General features: G+C 54.0%; 1 protein-coding gene across 2 annotated transcripts; it reads right to left on the minus strand.

Moving 5' to 3' along the window:
* Positions 1-62: 62 nt before the first annotated feature.
* ARHGAP33 (Rho GTPase activating protein 33) lies at positions 63-13,346 on the minus strand. Of its 2 annotated transcripts, XM_081273341.1 has the most exons (23): positions 13,190-13,346; positions 12,395-12,474; positions 11,119-11,216; positions 10,930-11,014; positions 10,463-10,543; positions 10,222-10,359; positions 9,720-9,812; positions 9,048-9,170; positions 8,883-8,960; positions 8,731-8,797; positions 8,589-8,648; positions 8,347-8,499; positions 8,161-8,263; positions 6,656-6,800; positions 6,494-6,576; positions 6,303-6,410; positions 4,575-4,720; positions 3,775-3,928; positions 3,544-3,689; positions 3,383-3,457; positions 1,791-2,468; positions 1,309-1,700; positions 63-1,224 (listed from the first exon to the last, which is right to left on the minus strand). In XM_081273341.1, exons 2-23 carry the CDS (start codon positions 12,470-12,472, stop codon positions 445-447), a joined length of 3,864 nt encoding a protein of 1,287 aa, XP_081129467.1. In that variant the 5' UTR covers positions 12,473-12,474; positions 13,190-13,346; the 3' UTR covers positions 63-444. The 2 variants fall into 2 exon arrangements, with proteins under 2 accessions (XP_081129467.1, XP_081129466.1); XM_081273340.1 differs by lacking the exon at positions 12,395-12,474 and having other exon boundaries at positions 63-1,700.
* Positions 13,347-14,996: the final 1,650 nt, after the last annotated feature.

The raw sequence follows: 14,996 nt of genomic DNA on the forward strand, positions 1-14,996 counted from the left end.
AGCAACCCCCAACCCTATGTCTTTTTCATTTGCCGAGTCTGGCCCCAGCATGACACAACAGCCACATTTTCACCATTTTTATTCATTAATTTTGTCAGATGGTTTAGTGGGGCACACGAGGAAAGAAGGCAGGAGTTGTCCCCCTACCCCCTGTGCACAATCAGGACAGGCAGGAGGCTCCCGGAGGAGGAGAGAGAACAGGGTGTCGGCCTAGCCCTCCCTTGGATTTGTGCGAGAGCCCCAGAAGGGGGATGGTGGGGAGATAGGCAAACCCTTCAGCCAGGGTGGACACTGATTTGAGGTGAGGGACCATCAGAAGCAAGTTACAAAGTTAGAAACCAGGGGTAGGGCTCAGGAACTCAAGTAAATACAAAATGAGGGATTGGGCTGGGCTGAGAGTCACTGAGGGCGAAGGAGGGGAATAAGGTCCTTGTCAGCTCTGGCTCAGCAGTAGCTTCGGGTCTGGCCCTCAGAATGGAGAGACCAGCTAGGTGTGGGGTAAGGGGGTGGGGGACCAGCCCCCTCCCCTCTCTGACCCCCATTTCTATACAGAGACCCTCGGTGGTGCTCACCCCCTCTCCCGTAGGCTGGCGGGGCTGCCCTGTAGAGCAGGAGAGGCTCTGGAGGGCCCCAGGGGCCAGGTACCCTGTGAGGGGTACGGGGACCCCAAGGTGCCCGCTGCTTCTGGGGAAGGCGGGGGGCTGGGGGTCCGGGATCTGAACGACTTCGGGGGTGGGCCGGAGGGGAAGAGGAGGAACAGGAAGAGGCAGGTGAAGGACCCCTGGGCCCTAGGGCTAGGTTGACATAGAGGGGCTCAGGCCGGGTGGGACGTCGGGCAGAGTGCTGTGGGGCTGAGTAGCCAAGATGGTCAGGGGGAAAGCAGGAGGGGGGTGGGGGGTAGCTGACCAGGAAGTCAGGGGACCTGTGGAGTGGTGGTGACTGGCCAAGCATGCCATATGAGGCATTGAGCCTATCAGGGGGCACGGAGCGAAAGGGACTCCAGGACTGGGTAGGGCCCGCATAGGAGGACCCCTCGCTTGCCCCAATCTCATAGTACAGGTTCTCTCCCCTGTCTGGAGGGCCCAAGGAATTCCTCCAGACTGGGGCTGGGGAGCTGGGCTGGAAGGATGAGGGGCCCAGGGGATACAGGCCTGGTTTGGGGGCCCCAAGGAATGGTGGCAAGCACTCCCGGGGGGCTGGGGAAAAGAAGCCAGGAGTAGGAATCTGTGAGGGGACAGAACATGGGGACTGAGCTGCCATCTCTGGGACATCCCTGCACCCCCCACCTGCCCTGAGCTGGGCACTGACCTGTGCTGGGCCTCTGAGTCCCCTCCTTGAGGTCCCCATGGGCCGCTGGCTCCTCACCAGGCTCCCATCACTTTGTTGTCTTGGTAGGTAGGATGGGGGTCCTGGGGCCCAGGCACCCGAGTGGGCCAGGGAGTGAGGGGGGGGCCCACTCCCTGAGATCCCCACGGGCTCCCCGCCTACTTCCAGGGACAGTGAGCGGCGGAAAGGGGAACGAGGAACAGATGGTGTGCCCCCATGCTCCTGTTGGCTCTGTCGCTCGGCTACCTGCTGAGCCCGCTCAGCCAGGGCCAGAGCCATGAGGCGTGCTGGGTTCTTGGGGGGTGGAGGTGGGGCCCCCCCAGGGCGCAGGAGGGTCAGGGGTGGGGGTAGCAATGGTGAATCCATACCAGGACCTACAGAGAAAGGAATGGGAAGGAAGTCAGCTGTGTTCTGGGACAACCTCAGGGTCTATGAGAGTATGAGATGGACCAAACAGGACTCACCATGCTGGCCCTGGGTTCCCCGGGGACTAGGCAGTGCCAGCTTGCTGCTGATCTCCTGTTGACAGGTGTCACTCAGTTGGGTCTCGGCTCCACGAAGCAGCAGGGGGATAAGATGGGGGCGCAGGCCTGGGCCAGGGCTGAGTGCTGGTGTTGGGGTGGCTGAGGCAGGTGTTCCCCCAGCCCCCAGCAGTTCTAGGACAGCAGGTGGCACTGATACAGCCAGGGGCTCTGAGATGTCCAGGGCAGTGGGTGAAGCAGGACTGGTGGGCCCCCGAGGTGAGAGAGCCTGGGGGGTCACCCTAGGTGGGAAGGCAGAGGCAGAGGCCGGGGGTGCTGGGCTGGCAGGAGGTGCAGGGTCCCCTGGGGTGGGGCTGCTGCAGCGAAATGTAAGGGGATCAAAGTCAAGCCCCCGCAGTCCCTCCAGGCAGCGTGGTGGGCTGAAGTCCAGTTCATCACCATCATCTAGCCAGGCTGAGGTGCGGTGTGAAGGGGACCCAGAGTGTGGCCCCAGGCCAGCTGCTGAGGACTTGGAGGAGGAAGAGGAGGAGGAAGAGGAAGAGGAGGAAGAGGAAGAAGACGAGGAGGACAGGCTCTCGCAGGAACCAGCAGGTGCTGGGCCCACAGGGAAGGCGTCACTGCTGGAGTGGGGTCGCCGTAGCCTGTGCAGCCTCTGGAGGCCTGGAAGGGGCACAGTTAGAGATCAGATGTCAGAGCAAACAGGACACAGGTCCACAGAAAGGCAGGAAGCAACACAAGAGGCACTTCCCTAGAGAGGGCCAACGAGGCCGTGGATTTAGGAAGAATTGTTCAGGCAAGACCACGAAGAGCCCATTCCAGATCCCAAACAAGAATGGAGTCTTGCTGCCCCAGGGTCTGTGAGCTGCTGGGCGTCCAGATGGGACTGTTTGGGGAAAGCAAGTCTACCTTGTCCTGTAATTTCAATGTGTGCAGACCCTACAGTAGAGCACCTCTACTCCTGGGAATGTGGCACAGCAACCTATGACAGGGATTCCTCACCCTGGGGACTTAGGATGGGACACCACCCCAGAATAGAAAGCAATGGGCTGAATCTGGGCTATGCTCAGCAACACGGATGGCAGTTCGTAATGGAGTTGTGAATGAAAAATTCATTCTGTAGACAGCATGATACCTCCTCGCTCCTTTCTTAACATTTCCTGTAAATAGCATCAAAACTGAGCAATATGTTCTTTACACATATACTTGTATGTGATAAAACCTTGAAGCAAGTTCATGATCAGCATCAAATTTAGAGGTTGGGGGAGAGGGAAGGGGCTCCTGGGCAAGATACTAGGGCTCTTCTAGCTGTGCTTAGGGAGTTGGTGGGTATTCATAATATTTAAATTTTTTGAAAAGGAATGCATAAACAAAAGACTGTTTTAAAGGAACCTGGATGAGCCAGGAGGCAGAGTGTATAGTGGATTTTAGCCAACTCATTGTACCTAAAGTTCAGATTTTAAAAATTTAAACATTCAAGAATCCTCCCAAATCTGAAATATAACTTTTGGGGACAAAACCGGGGCTTCAGTTCCCCTATGATGCTTGGGCACATGTAGGGCCTACCCCCTGCTCACCAGCACCACTGGCCTGGGATGACAGAGACTCTTCACTCTTGGCAGATCTCAGTGTGACTGTGTCGGGTCGACTGCCTGTGAGGAGAGGTAGAAGAGGTAGGAGGGCCTCCATACACCATCCCCCCACCCCCCGTGCCAACTGCACAGCCACAGCCACTGACCTGAAGGCTGCGGTGGGGCTCTGGTACCCCCTAGCCAAGGCAGGGGCTTCTTTCGGGGGACACTGGGGCCCCGGCCTAGAGCAAAGAATGTCTTCCAGCTGCTACCCCCTGGCTTCCGCTGTTTCTCACCTCTGTCCCTTTTCCTCCTGGGGTTTGGGTGAGAAACAAAAGGCAATCTGAGTCACGGTGCACCTCCAGTCCTCCTCCCCGTTTACCCAAAATCCCACTCACCTTTCCACAGGTGAGGCGGGGGCCTTGGGAGCTGTGGGCTCAGTGGGTGTTCCCAGCCGACCCTGGGTGCGAGCCTGAGCTTCCTCCAGTGTCAGCAGGCGAGTGGAAGGGCCACTGCCCGCAAGAGACTTGGGCCTGGGGAGGAGGCAGCGGCCTGGGGAGGTCAGAAAGGGGGAAACTATCAGCTTTGGGGTCACTTAAGGCTACAGGCAAAGCCAAGCGCCACAGCCCAAGCCCCAGCCCGCAGCATGCCCACCCGGGCTGGCAAGGCAGGGGGCCAGGGTGGATCAGGCGGGAATGGGGGTGGGACAGCAGGCAGGCGAGGAGGAGAGGTGAGGCAGAATGAGCTGATGAGAAGGCAGCTCCCAGCAGCCAGCAAGGGCAGCGGCTCTGGTCAGTTACCTCGGGCCAGAGGGCCCTCCGACGAGCTGAATCCTGACTGGGCTGGGGTCCCGGGCAGGGCAGGGAGTCTGGGCAGGGCCCAGGCAGGGTCAAATCTGGGGACCTCCCACTTCCTCCCAGGTAGACCCATGGCCCCAAGTGCCCCCAGGAGCTATAAGGGGTGAAGGAAGAACGGCGTCCTGGCCAAGAAGTGGGGATCCTGAGCGTAGGAGCTGAAATGAGAAGGAGGGGGCGGGGGGGGGCAGGGAGAGGGATGGGCCGGGCGGGGTCCTCAAGGAGTTGGGAGGGAGGTCCGGCTTCAGTGGGGTAGGGATAGGGCTGGAGCCCACCTGCCCTCCCACTGCTGCCCTGACGTTGAGTGGGCAGTAGCCAAGACATCAGAGGTAGGATGGGCATACCTGCAGGGTCAAGGCCAGCAGAGGTGAAGGTGTCACTGAACAGGACCTCCACATGGGTGAGCAGGAATTCCACCACCACAGACTGCACCCGAACCTCCCGGAAGGCTGCTGCTCCACCCAGCCCCACTGACTCCAGCTCCATGGACCTGGGAGAAGAGAAGTGGGGACAGGCGCCTAAAGCCTGGGCTGGCAGGTTCTGGGTGGGCAGTGTGGGGAACCAATGAAGTAATGACTGTCTGTTCAACACCTCAGACTTTCCTGAACTAATCACATGTGGAACTGAGTGCCCAGCCTTTCCCCAAGCTTCCCTACTTGGCCCCTCTCTTTCCTTCATACCCACATCCAATCTGTCAGCAAAACCTGTTGGTTTCACCTATAAAATCTACCCAGAATCTAACTCTTCTCCCCTCTACTATGCCCTGGCTGCTATGGTTTGGATCACAAATGTCCCCCATAAGGTCCCCAAGGTGGTGTTTATTGGGTGGTGGTGAAACCTTTAAGATGCGGAGCTAGTGGGAGGTCTTTAGGTCATTGAAGGCATGACTTTAAGGGGGATTTGGGGATCTTAGTCCCCTCCTCACTTTTTTTTTGTGTCCTGGCCATTAGGTGCTATAATGTGTTGCTTCGCCACTGGCCAAAGCAACAGGGCCAATTGATTGTGAACTGAAACCTCCAAAACTGTGAGCCAAAATAAACCTTTTCTCTTTATAAGTTAATCATCTCAGTATTTCATTACAGTGATGGAAAGCTGACTGACACACTAGCCCAGAGTCTGTTCCCTTCCACATGAACATCAGAGCACCTCCTCCCAGGCCTCCTGTTCCTATCCCTGTCCCCAGAGTCTATTCCTACCTATAGCAAGAGGGAGCCTGTGAACAAAACTGAGTCAGATCAGGGCCTTCCCTGTTCAGAGACCCATCCCAGCTGCACCACACTCCAGCTAAAAGCAAAATCCTCACTATGATCTGTGAGTCACGCCTCTATCTGGTCTGATTACTTCTCTGACCTATCTTTACCTCCCCTCAATTCCTCAATTCAGCTCCAGCCACACCGGCCTCCCTGCTGTTCTTCCCACACATCAGGGTCCATCCCAACTTCTGTTTGCACTCACTGCTCCTCTGTTTGGCTTGTTCCTTCCCAGAGTGCACACACCCTACATAGGTCTTGACTCAAATCTTACCTTTTCAGTGCAGTCTTCCCCACCCACCTTATTTAAAATTGTAGACCTCCTTCTCTGAACCCTTGGTCTTTCTTTTCTGTTTAATTTCTCCCATACATTTTGTGCCCTTTTTTGATGCACCACCTGTTTTACTTATTTGCATGTTTCCCAGAACATGGAACTCCTCCAGGAATCAGGATACAGATTTTACCTGTCTTGGTTAGCAGCAGATCTCCCAGGGCTTACCTTGCTGCTGACCATAAAAAAAAAAAAAAAAAAAAAAAAAAAAGGAAAAGACATAAGCCTTCTCTGCCATTCTATCTAGAAACTTCAAACCGCCATGACTTGGTACACTTCCCTTCCTGACTCCTCTCTTCCTTCTTGGTATCAGACATTACATTGTATTTTTCTTCTTGATGATTCATTGTCCATTTCCTCCATGGGAATGTGGACCCCAAGAGGATAGGATCTTGCTCACTTCTATGTTGCAAGTGCTAAGATCAGGGCCTGGTACATGGGAGTTACTTGAAAAATATGAAGAGGGTCATGCTGGTAAGCTGCCAGTTTACCGTAGGAGGTTGGGTGCCCAGACAATGGCCAGGTTGCGGGCATGCATGCTGGTGTTGGCACTATGTCGTGCCATTCGAGCCAAGTGCCTCAGCAGGTACTCCAGAGTCCTGAGAAAGGGAGCAGAGGGGGACAGCTAAGCCTCAGCCCCCTTGGAACCTACCACAGTCCTTCCCTGCTGCTCCCGGTTTACCTGTAGTGTGGTGGGGGCAGCTGCTGGATGACATCATGGACTCGAACCAGGCGTTCCTCCTCCCCAGGCACTGACATGGCCTCCTGAGATGGTGGACAGGCATGATGGGGCTGGGCCAGACACATCCCCGCACCCTCCAACCTTGCCAGCTCCCTTACTCACACTGAACTTCCCATAGAGTTGGTAGGTGAGCAAGGGATTTGGCAGCTCTCGGAAATAGAGCTTGCAGAGGGAGGAGACGCTGTGGATGTCCTGAAGGAAGGCGGGGCCAGACAGTTCAGGGATCCTCTCACTGTCAAATTCATGCCTGAGGTCATTAGATCCAGAGGAGGAAGGTTCAGATCAAACTGGCTCACCTGGCCATATTCCCCTAGCCCTACCCCAAGTTCCCGCAGATGAATATAACTGTCTTCCCTAGGCCCAATGCTGAGCTACCCAGAGAGAGAACCTTACAATCCCCCCAAAAAATCTTGTGTGGCAAAGACAAGGGTGACCCATTTTAAAGAAGAGGACACTGAGGCTCTGGTGTGTGATACCTCTGCCTATAGCTACTGAAGGCTGACTCCAGAGCGACCATGTTCCTACCATGAAGTTGTGTCATTCATCTGGCTTTAAGCAGTCACTGGAAAATGCAGATAAAATCCTAGCAACCCCCTACTCATAACTCTGGTGGAGCCCAGTGCTAGAAGGTGAAGCTCCTGTGTAGAACAATCTCCTGCTGGTCTCACTGCTCCTTCAGGCTTTGAGCTCTCACTTCATGGCCTCTGGCCTCCCTTGCTGTATTTTGTTTTTTGAATACTGGGGATTGAACCCAGGGGCACTCTACCACTGAACCCCTAACATTTTTTTTTATTTTAAGACAAAATCTCACTAAGTTGCCCAGGCTGGCCTTAAACTTGCTATCCTCCTGTCTCAGCCTCCCCAGTAGCCTGAGTTACAGGTGTGTGCCACCATCCTCATTCCTTCCCACTACTAGACTGTTATGAAGGCTGACTCTTCTTGGCTTAGAATCCTTCTGTGGTTCTCCCTGGCTCAGAATAAAATCCTAAATCCTAACAGTCACGAAAAGGCAGGGCACACACTGCCAACAATCTCCACCCCATCACCTGCTGCTATCCCCACTGTGCTGGTTGCTTGCTCCACTGTGACTGCTTTTCCCAGGAGATCCACGTGGCCTGTTCCCTCACCGCCTCCACTGATCTTCCCCATGAGGCGCCTCTGCCCACACTATCTAAAACTGCAATCCTCCTTCCTGGTTGATCCTCCTTACCCCTAATCAATTTTTCTCCAAAGCATCTGTCACCTTCTAGTAAACTCTTATCATTTTTTTTTCTTTTTTTGCTCTTTTCTCCTTCTAGTATGTGAGCCCAGTGAGGGCAGAGGTTTCTGTCTTGTTCTCCATTACTAGTGTGGACTAGTGCTCAGTATGTGGCAGGTGTCCAGAGAAGGTTAATCCCTCTGCTTATGCTAATTCTACTCTCACCTTTCAGGCCTTAGCTGGGGTGTCACTTCCTCGAGGAAGCCCTCCCTCCCTGACCCCAGCTTTTATTCACCCCTTCTCTGTGCCTTCCTAAATTCCCATAACTATGAACCTGGCACAAAGTACAGGGCTGGACTAGAAAAGAGCTCAGTGAATCTTATGGAAGGGGTTGGTGGAGGGCCCTCACCGCAGTCTTTGGATGTTGGAGGACACGCCTGAGAGCCTGTAAATTCCATCCACCACTCCGTGGGCCTCAATAAACTCAGAGCAGCAGCGTAGCACTTGGGGTACTGGGGGGAAGCAACAGAGTCAGGGCTGGGAGGTAGCATCCTAGATAAGAGGGGTGGGGTGGGGTGGTGGACCCAATTCTCACCATCCTGGCCTGAGTTGCTGAGGTGTTCTCCAAGGTCACAGCCAAACACTCTCTGCCGCAAGATTCCCCGCTGCCTCAACCGCTGCCGAGAAGGGCGGGAGCGCATGAAGGTTCGGAGGAGACCAGCTAGCTTCCCACGAGGTCGAGGTACAGCTGTAGGGGAAAGGAAGGCTCTGTAGGGTCAGCTCAATCATAAGCCTGGTGGGGCAGGGGGAACAGACCTGACCCCTGGTTTCCATTACCTGAGGTCAGAGAGGAGATACCCTGGGGAGCTGGGATGCCACACAGGGGACCATCAGCATCTGCGGGGTGGACAATGGGTGGAAAGGATGGATGGTAGGCAGAGGATGCAGGGGGGCCTCCCACTCTTTCCACGGCACTTACCTGCTTTTAGGCCTGGACCCGGCCGCTCTGTGAAGAGTTCTACACACTCACTGGGGAAGAAGCCAACCTGAGGAGGAGGCACTGTCAGTGGCTGGGCCACCTAACTTGGCATGGCACCCTAGACTCACATGTCCAAAATAAGCCAGGCTCACCTGGAAACCTCGCTTGCCTCGCCACCAGCTCCGATCCTCTGTGGGTGGCATGTCAATCACTGAGACAATGTCTCCTACCTGGAAATGGGCAAGTGGGAGTAGGGGGGTCAGAAGGGGCAGGGGAAGTGGGGAGCCCAGTTGGAGCCTGCTTGCCCACAGCCTCACCTCAAAGGATAACTCATCTGGTGCCTGAGCTGTGTACCGTTTGACCACATGGGCAGCAGCCACCGCAGGGATATTGAGTGAGGCCTCCTCGCTGAGGAGCAGTCGCCGGCCGTGATTGTCCAGCTGAGAGGGAGGTAAGATGTAGCAAGGAGAGGTCAGAAGAAAGAGTTAATAAAGAAAGAGTTAATAAAGTTAATAAAGCAGTGATGTCACTGATTGTCCCCCGACTTAAGAGCCTCTGTCACTCAGAGCTATTGGTCAATCACCTAAATTCCTGCCCCCTGCCTTTAAAACAATTCTCCCTTTTTCTCACACTTGACAAGTCCCAGGACTCTTCTGACCCCAAGACCTCACCACATACTCCAGCACCTGGAGTGTTTTTAATATCTAAAACCCCTCTGGTTTAAACCAGGTGTTCTTTGAGTTATAGCCCAATCCATTTCTAACTGGGATACCTTTAAATGCTCAGGTGCCCATAGTCCAACACCTGCTGAAACACAGACACACATAGACACATACTTCTCTCACAGGCGCCCACATAGACACTAAAATACCAACGCTTCCCTCACTCTGGCTCCTTTCTTTTCTGTGCCCACACACACTCCCAGCTGGTTCTCACACCTCAGACACCCTAGCTTTCTCCTAATTCCAAGACCCCCTGCCCATGCCCACCTCCATCCAGGTGAGCACAGGCCCACAGTTGAGGTTACTGTCCACCAGTCCTGATAGGGTCTCCAGGTACTGTAGCAGCAGTGGTACCAGCATCTGTGGGCAGGTTGTAAGGGTAGGCTCCTGTGAACAGATGCTGAGAGAGCCTCTGCCCTCCCACACTGCCCTGGCTCATCTCTGGGCAGGATTAAAATTCAACCTGGATGCATGGGTGTTGAAATATTGTCACATCAATTGGTAAACAAGCTGTGCTAAGCTCCAGTGCGCAATTGATATGGCTATGCTAACCCTCCTGTGGAATCTCTGGACCATCCCACGATCCCAAAACTAAAGGAAGCCTCCAGAACCCTTTTATATTTCTAAGGCTTCTCCACTTTGATTGGTTGGGACTCAGACCATATCAATCTTTAAATATTTATCTATCCCCCCCCCATGGTGATTTCACTCATGCCTAGTGAAGACACACCAATGGCTGAGGCAGGGGCTGAGACAACAAATATGTTACCTGAGCAGCCCTGGCACCCTCCGGGGGTGGGGGGAGCTCTGGGAGGCAGGAAAACCTTCGGTCAAATATGCACCTATGGAGATGGGCATCCAGGGAACGGAAGTCATCATAACTACGGAGAACTGGCCAAGAACGGCCCTGTTGGAGCAAGAGGGACAGAAGAGAACAGTGGTCCCATTACATTGAGCAGGACCATGGCGGCCAGTTCCTTAGGCTACATGAAAAGCAAGGGTGGCTTTACCTGACAGGTCACCTGCACCCCAAACACCAGCTCATTCTCTCCAGAGAGGCTGGGGCCTTCACGTTCTGGAGATAGGAGGAGCTGCAGAGGGAAACAAAGGCCCACATGAAGGCCTCACTTTTGTCTCAATCCTGACCTCTCTAAATTGGCACTATCTCGGGATGGGTCTGTGTCATCCTCCTGAACCTTCCCAAGGAAAGGACTTAGTGATCTTTTGGTCAGAGTATAGGGCTCTGGTACAGAACAGATAACTAAGAAAAAAATCAGTGAATGAATAAGTCAAATAACAATTGGATGAACAAATGAGCAGCTCTCCCCATCTGCCCTAGCCCCTGCAACTCCTGCTACTGACTGCTCAGACAGGAGGAGCAGCTAGTATAGTAACAGACTTCAGTGATAAAGCAGTTGATATTGGTTCATGTTTGGGTAGGATCTCACCTTCCTACCTGGATGCAAAGACCCCATACCTGAATGTGGCCAAAGTCAACGTTCTCATAGTGGAAATGGGCACAGTCAGCCAGGCGGGGGAAGGGACCTCGAGGAGCTGAGAGCCTGGGAGAAGGTGACACATCACCAATGACTCCCTCCTTCAGGCTCCCTCCCTCTTTAAGCTTCCCTTCCTCCTAAGCTAAACCTTTTCCTCCATCACCCCTCACCTCTTCCCAGGCTTCCCCTTCACATTGGGCCCCCCAGTTGGGGGTACAGGTTGCACTGTGCCTTCCCCTGAGCCATCCAAGCTGTCAGTGCTGCGGGCCTGTAGAGCAGAGAGAAGAATCAGAGGCTCCCAGAGATGGGAGCAAAGAGACAAAAGGAGCATTGTTATCTGCCAGCCTGGACCTACAGGCCCAGGTTGCTCCTTGCTCCACGTTTTCCTGAGCATGGGGCAAAATGGTAGGTCACCAGGAGGTAAGGACTGGACTGAGGATAGGCTTCTTCATGTGTGGTCTAGAGTGGAGGACTAGAGGAACAGGGGCCAAGGCATGAGTCATCAACAGGAGAGAGAGCATGGTGGGCTCAGCTCTCCCTGTTTAAGACCCGTCAGGAGCCTCTGCAGGGTACAGTTATCTCCTGCCACACTCTGGACATTCACATTTCACATCTTGTCAGTCCTCTGCTTCCAACCTCTCCCTCCCTTCCAGATTCTTCACAAGTGCTAGGATCACCCAAATTTGGCCCTGTCTATCCATAGATCCTGGACCTTCAATGGCTCTCTGCTGTCTTCAAGATGAAGTTGGAAGTCTCTGGTCTGATATTCAAACTTCTCTAAATTGGTTTCTGTTTACCTCTCCAGTCCTGTCTCTCCCCATTGTCCCTACTCTCAGAGCTCTTGAACTTCTGAGAGTCCAACAAAAGCACCACCTTCTTCTCATTTCTTTCTATGCTTTTGCACATGCTATTTCCTCAGCCTGGAACCTTTGTCCCGACCCTGTCATTAGGTCCTCTCCTCACCCCTCAGGCCTCAACTCACATGTGTACTACTCCAGAAAGCCTTTCTTGATCTTTTAGGCTGTGCCAGGCATCTCTTCTAGACTCTCTCCATCCTCTGAGGTCCTCCAATCCCAAGATCCACAACTTTACCTGACTTTGTCCCATCATAGCCATGAGCACCCCTGAGATGCCACTCTCTGGTGACAAGCCCATCTCCCCCACTGGACTTTTTATCTCCCCAGAAACAGGGCCCCAGGATGAGACACCCCAGCACGCCCAGCACAGAGGTGGGCACAGTTGCTACTCTTCATAGGGAAGATCATTCTGCATTCCTCTCTGGGTCTGCAATGCCCAGTGCCAGCCCCATTGTACAGCATGGGCTAGGTAAAACCTGATGAATAAATTAGCCAACTACCAGATGGGAATTCAGGGATTCCCCACATTGGGCTCCAGCTTCTCCCTCCTCCATGTCCCTGCAACCCGGAGTTCATCCCTGGGTCTCACCCTCAGGGTCTGTCCCCTGCCAGCCCATGAAGCTCCCCAAGGCAGGATGGGATCTGACTCTCTCTGTGCCTGGAGCATGTCTGTTGAGTGAGGGAATGAGGTACGAATGGATGAATGGATGAATGGTGGGAGAGGGAGCCAGTGGAGGAGGGGAGATGAGCACAAGAAGATGGAGAGGACCCAAGGATCAAGGGGAGGTACAGTACTGGCTTGTTGGGTGGAGTAAGGAGGGGAGCGGCTGGAAAGGCTAAGGTAAGGGTTCTGACAGATGGGGGGCGGGGGATTGAGAAGAGCTGGGATGGGGGTGAAAATGAGGGAGAAGGAGAAGAAAAGGGTCAGGCTGAGGATGAAGCCGGTGGGGGTGGGGCTCAGGAATGAGAAAGGGGCTGTTGGGAGGAGGAGGGGGCTAGACCAAGGGGGAGTGAGGGTGTGGATGAGGATGCCGAGGAAGGCGCTGGAATGGAGACTGGTTTCCAGGGAGCCTCAGCAGACCCCTGCGGGGGCCACTCGCGTGGCGCGGGTCCTTCCCTGGACCAGTCCCTCCTCGAAAGCCTGGGTCCTCGGCCACTGTCAGCCCCATTTAGGGCGCGGAGAGGGATGCGCGGAGGGGGCGGGGTCGAGGTAAGGGCTCGGACCCAGGACCTGGCCTGGGGACTAGAGGGATCGCGACGAAGGGTGAGGGGCGGCGCAGGCCGAGGGTCCGGGCGGGGCCAGGGGCGGGGCGCGCAGGGAGGGGCCGCGCACGGACAGAGTGACACGCGGACCGACAGACTGACGGCCGCGTGGGCCCCTCACCACCATAGTCGCGTAGCCTCCGTCAGGCCCCGGCCGCGCTAGACCTCTCGTTCATGGTCCTCGTCGCCGCAGCCGCCGCCGCCATGGCGACACAAAGGGGAGGGCGCGAGCCGCGCGCGGGCGGCTGCAGACCCCGCCCCTAACGGCCGCCGGTGGTTTCAGCGCGCGCCCCACGGGGGCGGGGGAATAACGGGGACGCGGCGCCGCTTCTCATTGGCCCCACCCTTGGCCTTTTGGCGACGCCACGCCCACCTGGAGTTTTTTCATTGGCTTTGTCTTGGGTACCACCCCGGCTCTGTCTCTCCTCGATCCCACCCCCGAAGTTTGACAGCGCCACGCCCATGACTGCTTTTTATTGGCTGTCATCCTCCTCCTGAGACACACCCCCAGGTTCTTTATCCTTTGCTTCCGACATTTCTAATATTAAGCAATAGACCGTCCTCTTGACTCTCAGTGATCACTACTCCGACATTCTTAATTGGATTCTCCCACGGCCTTAGGGTTTGAGTCCAGTCCTCCAGCAGCTTTTCAAAGCCTCGGTCCTCCACTCCCACCTTGTCAGTCCAGACCGTGACTCCACCCACGGAATCAGGAGGGCGCTCCGCCCACTTTCGTTTTTTTTATTGCCTCGCACACCCTGAGTGGGATAAAATCTTCAGTCCTCTACGACTTGCCTTCGGCGTACCCACTGGACATTTTCCTCGTCTCCCCTTCTACGGCTTATTACAAGCATCCTCCACTCCTTTGTCCTGGAGAAAGGTTTAACCGGAAATGCTAGAACATGATCTTGCCTCCCATAAAGCCACTCTCAATTATTCCTACAACAGATTGAGCCATGACCAGGAAACACTCTGTAACAATGCTCTTTCCAAGAGGACGCTGTCGTTGGTCATACCCTCAGAAGAGCCTTCACCTCAAGAGAGCATACGTTGGTTTATTCACTCACTTATTCCATAAAAAACTCCAACCAATTTTGTGAATACATCAACAATCAAAACGGGAAAATATACCCTATCCACATTGAAACTCAAAGCTGACGGGAAAAGACAATGAACAAATATTTTAAAACAGCCGGGCACAGTTGTGCAAACCAGTGATCCCAGCCACTGGAGAAGCCAAGACAGAAGGATTACAAGTCTGAGGCCAGGCTAGGTAATTTAATGAGACAGTCTAAAAAATGGACCAAGGCTGGCCTGGGGATGTAGATCAGTGCTGGCCCAGGTTGAATCGCCAGTGACACACACAAAGAACCGTGAAGTATCCTGTTGAGAAGTGTGACTATGTTGAGGCAGCCATACTTTGAGGAAGTCCAAATCAATGGAGAGGACATATAAGCATTACAGTCAACAGTCCCAGATGAGTCTAGTCTTTAAGTTTTCTGAGCCCTGAAGTGGTGCCAGATTGTCAATGAAGAAGTTCCAAAGGATTCCGTCCCATAGCTGTTAAGCCACCTCTTGAGTTTCATGGGAAGAGAGCAGAGATAAACTATTCCCAGCTTTGTCCTTTCCAAATTTCCAGACTCACAGAATACATGAGCATAATGAAATGATTGTGTTCTGCCACTAAGATTTGGGGTTAGTTTTTTACCCAGCAGTAGTAATTATGGTAGTCCCTTGTGAATTAGCTAATTCTTAAGTGGCTCAACTTAAGTGTATTTCTTTACGAATCAGCTCTCTCAACTAGACCAGATTCTGCTACTATAAACATCTCTTTATTTCTCCTTATGTCTAAACAGTTATTATCCTCGTCTATTTCCCTTAAATGTATGGTTTGTTCAAAAAGTCAGGAAATCATGTTTCTGACACAC

Source organism: Spermophilus citellus (genome assembly GCF_964194105.1).
Source record: "Spermophilus citellus genome assembly, chromosome: 18".
NCBI classification, from domain to species: Eukaryota; Metazoa; Chordata; class Mammalia; order Rodentia; family Sciuridae; genus Spermophilus; species Spermophilus citellus.

Excerpts from the sequence above, each read along its gene's own strand:
- ARHGAP33 (XM_081273340.1), bottom strand. Across the intron at positions 8,649-8,730 it reads GGGTCCAGGCCTAAAAGCAG|ATGCTGATGGTCCCCTGTGT; the intron begins GTAAGTGCCGTG and ends TCCACCCCGCAG. Across the intron at positions 2,469-3,382 it reads ATCCCAGGCCAGTGGTGCTG|GCCTCCAGAGGCTGCACAGG; the intron begins GTGAGCAGGGGG and ends TGCCCCTTCCAG.